The sequence below is a fragment of the Alnus glutinosa genome, chromosome 10, assembly GCF_958979055.1.
Source record: "Alnus glutinosa chromosome 10, dhAlnGlut1.1, whole genome shotgun sequence".
Lineage (NCBI taxonomy): Eukaryota > Viridiplantae > Streptophyta > Magnoliopsida > Fagales > Betulaceae > Alnus > Alnus glutinosa.
This window is the reverse complement of record NC_084895.1, coordinates 24,337,207-24,344,215: the sequence shown is the minus strand read 5'-3', so window position 1 is coordinate 24,344,215 and position 7,009 is coordinate 24,337,207. Positions and strand designations below refer to the sequence as shown.

The window sequence follows — 7,009 nt, the reverse complement described above, 5'->3', positions numbered from 1 at the left end:
AACGTTTTTCATGTATGAACCAAAAATATTGAGATTGATTCTCATTTTGTCTGTCATCTTCTTTATGGCTCACTACAACTTCATTCCATTACATCCCATGATCAGCGCATACCTCTTCACAAATTCTCATCCTCTATGGTGATCTTGCGATCTTGTCTCCAAACTCAATTTGGTCTCTCGCACTCCACCTTGAGTTTGAGGAGGGTTGTTATTTTATATGTCGTGTATGTCTCACATCAGTTATATACGTATGTACGCATCTGTATTTTGTCCTGTATATATAGGCTCATTCTGTAAAATATTGAAAGTGATTCAATATGCAACCTTATTTTTAACAACTTCAATTGAGTTTAAATAAAAAAGTGGAATTTGGAAACTTACACATTTGATCACTTGAAAGAAAATACAATAAATAACGTCTCTTTAAAAGGTTTAATTTTCAACAAATGATACGTATTATGTACATTTTATCTCTAGGCAACTCATCTCCAATTGAATTTGCTCATGTTTCTTCTCATTCACAGTCTATATTTTGCCATGCCATTTAAATTCAATATAAATTTTGTGGTAAATTAAGTACCAAATAAGCATCATATCGTTTTATTTCAAATATCGCATTCACTCATTTTCTGATCAACTCTTAATTATTTTGATAATGGCTTCAGGAGCATCCAATAAGTTGTGGTTGGCACTTGGTAGCGATAATTAATTGCAGTGAATATGTTAACAATTAATGAAGCCTGCCAATTCTTTAAAGGCATGTCTATGATACCGAGACGATTTTTATTATAAATTCCTTACATATTAACGTAACAGTTTACCTAAAACTTGCCACATCAGCTAGCTATTCACATGGAAGTTCTTTACAAATCCAAGGTTGCCCCACCCACTAGGGACGGAGTTAGAAATTTTTATCGGAATGAGCCAAAGCATGAATGAGAAATATATTAAGATTAAAGATTCAATTAATATATAAAAAATAAAACTAGTATCCATTATGTGTTAACAAAAAATAAACAAAAGAAAAGAAAGAAAATAGGGGAAACTTCACAAAAGGGTATCAAACTATCGCGCTTTTTCAATTAAGGGTACCGATGTAGCAAAACGTTCAATTGAGTGTATGCATTTATCAAAACCGTGCAATGTAGTGTATTTCGTCAGGCTCCGCTGTTAATCCTTGACGAAACCTCCATCACATGCTATCACACCCCCATTTTGGGATATAAGGGGAAACGTGAGTTTGAGTGCTAAAACCATTTAAAAGGAAGCGTACATTTACAACATATGGATTGTAACTTCTTATTATATTATTCCTGTCTGATAATAAATCTTTACAACGCCATGAATTTCAATAAGAGACATACTATACAAAGTAAAGGTTTGGTCGATCCACAATGAACTATTGCTTTTAGCGAGGTCTACGCCATTACAAAGAAATGACTCAATCTTACTGTGTTATCTGAAAAGATTTGGGGAAATAAGGGGTGAGTTTGACAAGTCAGTAAGGAAATCACAACAATAAAAGTGAAATTTTCTTTTTCAGGAATTTTAAATAAAATTCAAATAAGGGGTAATTACCTTTTTCCCCCATGAACTACCAAAAAATGCGCAATGCCCCCATGAACTACCAACTTGACCAAAATAGAGCATTCAACTACCAAAGACAACCATTTTCCCCCCTTCCGTCAGTCAAAGGGGTTAAAACAAACGGTCAACGGGTCATGTGCCGTTTTATATGGGGGCATGTTGGAAGATGATGGTAGTTCATGGGGGGAAAAGAGGAAGATGGTGGTAGTTCATAGGGGGAAAAGAGGAAGAAAATGAGGGTAAAACGGCGTGTGACTGACGGAAGGGGGGAAAATGGTTATCTTTGGTAGTTGAATGCTCTATTTTGGTCGAGTTGGTAGTTCATGGGGGCATCGCGCATTTTTTGGTAGTTCATGGGGGGAAAAGGTAATTACCCCTTCAAATAATTTAGCAGATAAAGAAACAGTTAAATAACATGCAAATAGATCAAATGCAACATGGTGCTTGAATCATTTATACATTGTGTCAGTTTTACCCTCCACCGGCCCACCTCTACAATTTAACCATGTGCGGTACACGTTATGTTTGGCACATCCAAAATGACCGATCCCGAAGGACCTAATCGCTCATCCTGTCGTCACAGAGAAGAGCCGACGGATTAGGAACTTCCCTAGGTGAAGCCCTTCCGACCGATAGCCCACACTTTTGATGTGGTTGCCACGCTACCCAAATGGATCCGGATCAAAACACGATGTAACCGTGGGGTAAAACTTTGTGGAATATATGCACATATAATTACGATAATATCATCATTATCCGCTCACAATGAGCACATGCAACATATACAATATGATGTACAAATACAACTATACAGAATCTCATGAAATCATCATATCTCATATACATTTTGAGAACCATAGTTCCATTATCTTAATTCACAATTCATACTTTGAAAGCTATAATCATATAATCACATGATTTCCCAATCACATTTGATAATAAGAGTAATATCATGACAGAATTTAAAGTGATAATCAATATAGAAAAATGAAGGAGTTTTAGGAAAATCCCCAACTTTTTCTTTTGAAAAGTTTTATTAAAATTTTGCCAAGGTTTTTAAGTTGTTTTCCCTTACCTGAACTAGCCGTTAGCATCGGAGTCGAGCTTTTACCTAAATAAAACATAAGGGTAAACTTAGTGGAGCGTTCTGAAATTTAAGTTCTAAGACTTAAATTAGACTATCTTATATGTATATTCTATATACAAAATCTCTATCCAATTTACAGCATAATTTATATTCATAAATCAACATCACTACTTTAATAGACCAAATCCTCAACCCTTAGAAATTTCAACAAAAACACCGCCAACACCCATAGCCAAAAAAATCAACTAAAACTATTTTACCCACTAACTCACCAAATTCCTCAAACGACATCAAATCCATAATATACCCAATCCAAAACCCTCACTCCAAAATTATTCCAGAATCCTTTTAAACACTAAAATCATAATAATCCTTTACAATAAAATTTGTCAACAAAACCACTGCTAGTAAATTATCCACAATTTTAATCCACAATTAACAATCTAAAATACCCAAAATCATCCAACTCACTGCCAAAACAGGAGATCCAACATCTCTTTGCATAACCAAGTCTCAAACACAAAACACACAGCCGGACAAGAACCCCAAAACACCCAATATCAAAATACCCATCAACAATATCATAGCCACTATACATAAATTCAAACACTACACACGGTTATTACCCACATACACTGCCGAAACCCATTTCAAAACGGGAAAGAAAAACAACCAAAATACCCAATCCAAAGTAATTTAGAACTAAATCATTGGTAATCACAATAAATCAATATACTAATTTCCTCCTAAAAATTACAAGATTTACCGAAAATTTCACCGGAATTCGTCCTTCCGTCGAACCCACCGAAAAATCTTGCTAGAAATCGCCAGTGGAAGCCACCGGATCTCTCTCTCGGTTCGGTCTGGGCAATGGGTCTCACGATCACAGGTCCAAGCTCCTGGTTTCTACTGGAGTCGACCCACCGGTAGCACCGGCCGGAACTCGAGTCACCGGCGTCCATCCATGGAGGATCGGCCTCCCCTGGGTCATGGGCTCGTCGGTTCTCTTCCCCCCTCCGGCTACCTCTCTCTCGATCTCTTGGTCTCTCTCTGACTCTTGGCATCTCTCTCTCCCGTCGATCTCTCTTTGCCTCCCGATCTCTCTCTCTCTGTGTGCATCTCTCTCCCTGTCAGCATCTCTCTCTCTCCCTCAGCCTCTCGCTCACTCTCTGTTTCTCCCTCTCCGTGTGTCTGCGTGCTTAGGAAGCATAGGGAAGAAAGAAGAAGAAAGAAAGAGTAACGAAGAAGGAAGAAGAAAGAAGACCAAGAAAAAGAGAGAAAAGAAGAAAATTATAAAAGAATAAATCAACTTGCCGTGCAAGTTCTTCTTTTTTTTCTTTTTTTTTCCTCTTTTTTTTTTTTTTTTTTTTTTTTTTTTTTAATTTCTACTTGTTTAATAAGTTAACTAAACTTACTTAATAAGTTTTATTATTATTATTATAAATATTATTAATATTTTGTGTCTAATAAAAATCTGGGATATTACACATGCGACCCACGTGATTTTTTAAGCAAATCTTCCCTTTATGCCCCTCTATTAAGAAAAATACATTCATTTAAATCTATTAAAAAAAATATATTCATTAATCTATTAAAAACTGATCAGAAAAAAAAAAAAAAAAAAAAAAAAAAAAAAAAAAAACTGATTAGGGATTTTGCCGTCAAAATCTTTGTTAGGAATAGAGGGAGAGATTTTTGCCATCTTCATGGAGTAGACCGTGATCGTGATTTTTGCAGTGCATATCTCTAGGTTTTTGTTTTGGGCCGTTTAGGGATTAGGGATTTTGCTGTTTAGGAATTGGGTAGTGGTTTATTAGGGATTTTCGATTTCCGTTGTTCAACAGGGAAATATTCTTCCAATTCTTAATTTTCGTTGTATATACTCTATTAATTTCGTTAAGTTTTTATGATTCAGAACTTTATCTTTATTGTTCTGATGCCAAGGAAAGAATTAGAGAAAAAATACAACACAACAAGGGGATTCGATCGGGGATTCGAAACCCACCCTATTCTGCCATTGAACCAAAACACCAAAATCGGAAAAGCCCACCACATTTTTCCTCCTTCCAAATCCTTGAACCCGTTTTCTAATTTTCCGTTCTGACCCTAGTTAACGAAGCAAACCAAATCACGTCTAACCAGATTATATTGTGCCCACGCGGCCGTGTGCTGCTGCTACCCATGCGAGCTCGTGAACTTGCTGTACCTGGAGAGAGATTTTTGGGTCTAGCATCTTGGACGGTTGGGTTTGGTATTGGGGTTGAGCCAGCAAGGAAGGTGGAAGGTGACCTCAATGAAGAGGAACTCACGTCGGTGTCCCAGGCTCGGATCGAGACGGAAGGGAAAGTGGCGAGGTGTTATCGCCGAAGAAGGCGGTGTCTGGGGTGTTTTGGGGCTATTAATACGACGTCATCTGGAGCATTTTATAAGTTTTGTCCTTTATGTGTATTTTAGCATTTTCTTAAGGGGCATAACAGGAAGAACGCCCTTAAAAATCATGTGGAAGTCACGTGACTCCACTTCCGTCAGGATTTAACACCGAATCTTGACGGAATACCCTTCATTGCACGGTTTTGATTAATGCATACACTCAATTGAACGTTTTGTTACATCAGTACCCTTAATTGAAAAAACGCGATAGTTTGATACTCTTTTGTGAAGTTTCCCCAAGAAAATATTTTTTTTCTTAATATATTTCAATTTTCAACTCAAATACCTATTAAAATGAAACTCGACATTCTTTTATATCTCGAAATAATTTATGATTGAATCTTACTAAATTTTACGGCAATTTTTTTTTCGATGTTCAATATTAAAAAATTAGTCAGAAACTCATCTTTAATTTTGTTACGAAGCCTAGTTTTGATAGTGTTCATTAGGGCTAAAAAGACATACGGTTAATAACCACCCCAAATATCGGAAAGATTTAAAGAAGTGGCAAACTTCTTCAAGCTTAAAGAAATGTGGAAGTTTACATCAATTTTAGTTTCCCAATGAATCAAAATATTCTTAATAAAGAATCTGCTGCTCATAGACTGTTGTTTAGATTCAAATGGAAGACAATGGAGTTAATTAAGACTTTCTTTCTTTGAATCCACTTGAGTGGAAATGAAAGTGAAAGTGCATAGGTTAATGTTTGTGTTAAGTTTGAGTGATTGAATTTTTATTAATATGCTAAATGTGGGTGTATGAATTATGGATATGATTGTCTTCGATCGACTTTGAATTTTCATTTATATGCTTAAGTAATTAAGCTACTTGTAAAGATATTTGTAATCTTCCTGACAAACTGTTGAAGACTTGAAGTCAGAGATATTTAGTTAGCTTTAATTATGTTATATTTTCTGGATACAGGTTATTATTGGCTCTTTAGAAAGATGACCTTTTCAGGCCAAAAATGCACAGGAAAAAAAAAAAAAAAAAAAAGAAAAAAGAAAAAAGAAAAAAAAAAATGATAACCCCGATAAGTACATAAGCTTATTGGGGCCTGAGAAGCATTAACGATTGCACTTTTTCAGGTAAAAATAAGTCTGTAAAATGCCCCAAAAAAAACATATAAAGAGCCCAACACTCAAAATAGGATAAAAAAATGCCCAACTTTTAAAAAACGGTTATGGGTTTTATAACCGCTAACCGCCTACGGCGCTGTAGAGGTGGTCATCAAATTTCACTAAATGCCTTAGGCGGTTATGGTTAGAGGTTTGAGGTGATAACCGCTAACTGTAACAGCATTTTCACTCTTAATATTCATAAATGAAAATGTTTGTTCTGTTGTTGAGGTAGAAACATGAAGAGTTAGCCTACATTATTGTATTAAAAAAAAAAAAAAAATTTACATTGCTTTTGGAGGCTATTGCTCATGCCTTATTTTATTAATGACAGATTTGGGTTGTTTAAGGTTTAGGTATAAAACGATTTTTCTTATAATAGGGCCAAGGTCCTCGTTTTTTTTTTTTTTTTGGCCGAGACTTGGTTCAATTATTTTAGTCTAAATATATAAAATTATCTATTTAATAATAAAAAAAATTCAAAAGAGGGAGAGGGTGGAGGCTAATACTAGTGAGTAATTCTACATGTACATTAAAAGTCCATCAAGTGTCCATCAAAAAATGAGGTGGCTTTTAAAATCACCATTTGATCAAAATCAATCACATGCCCAATGTTAATTTTAAAAGCCATCTCATTTTTTGATAAACACTTAATGTGCATGTAAAATTACTCGCCACTAGCCCTTCCTTATGTGGCACCCACCAATAGCGGGGATGGGGTCATCCCATCCTTTACTGGGGGATGGCTTGTGACCCACCCACGCTTTTAATCACTAATACTTGCCAT

At 35.6% G+C, this 7,009-nt stretch overlaps 1 protein-coding gene across 3 annotated transcripts; it reads right to left on the bottom strand.

Moving 5' to 3' along the window:
* Nucleotides 1–1,024: 1,024 nt before the first annotated feature.
* Nucleotides 1,025–3,879, bottom strand: LOC133879414 (uncharacterized). Of its 3 annotated transcripts, none has more exons than XM_062317978.1 (3): nucleotides 3,441–3,879; nucleotides 2,663–2,698; nucleotides 1,025–1,459 (listed from the first exon to the last, which is right to left on the bottom strand). In XM_062317978.1, the coding sequence occupies exons 1-3, from the start codon at nucleotides 3,736–3,738 to the stop codon at nucleotides 1,419–1,421; spliced, it is 375 nt and encodes a 124-aa protein (XP_062173962.1). In that variant the 5' UTR covers nucleotides 3,739–3,879; the 3' UTR covers nucleotides 1,025–1,418. The 3 variants fall into 3 exon arrangements, with proteins under 3 accessions (XP_062173962.1, XP_062173964.1, XP_062173963.1); XM_062317980.1 differs by lacking the exon at nucleotides 1,025–1,459 and adding an exon at nucleotides 1,973–2,158; XM_062317979.1 differs by lacking the exon at nucleotides 1,025–1,459 and adding an exon at nucleotides 2,254–2,297.
* Between the last annotated feature and the right edge of the window lie 3,130 nt (nucleotides 3,880–7,009).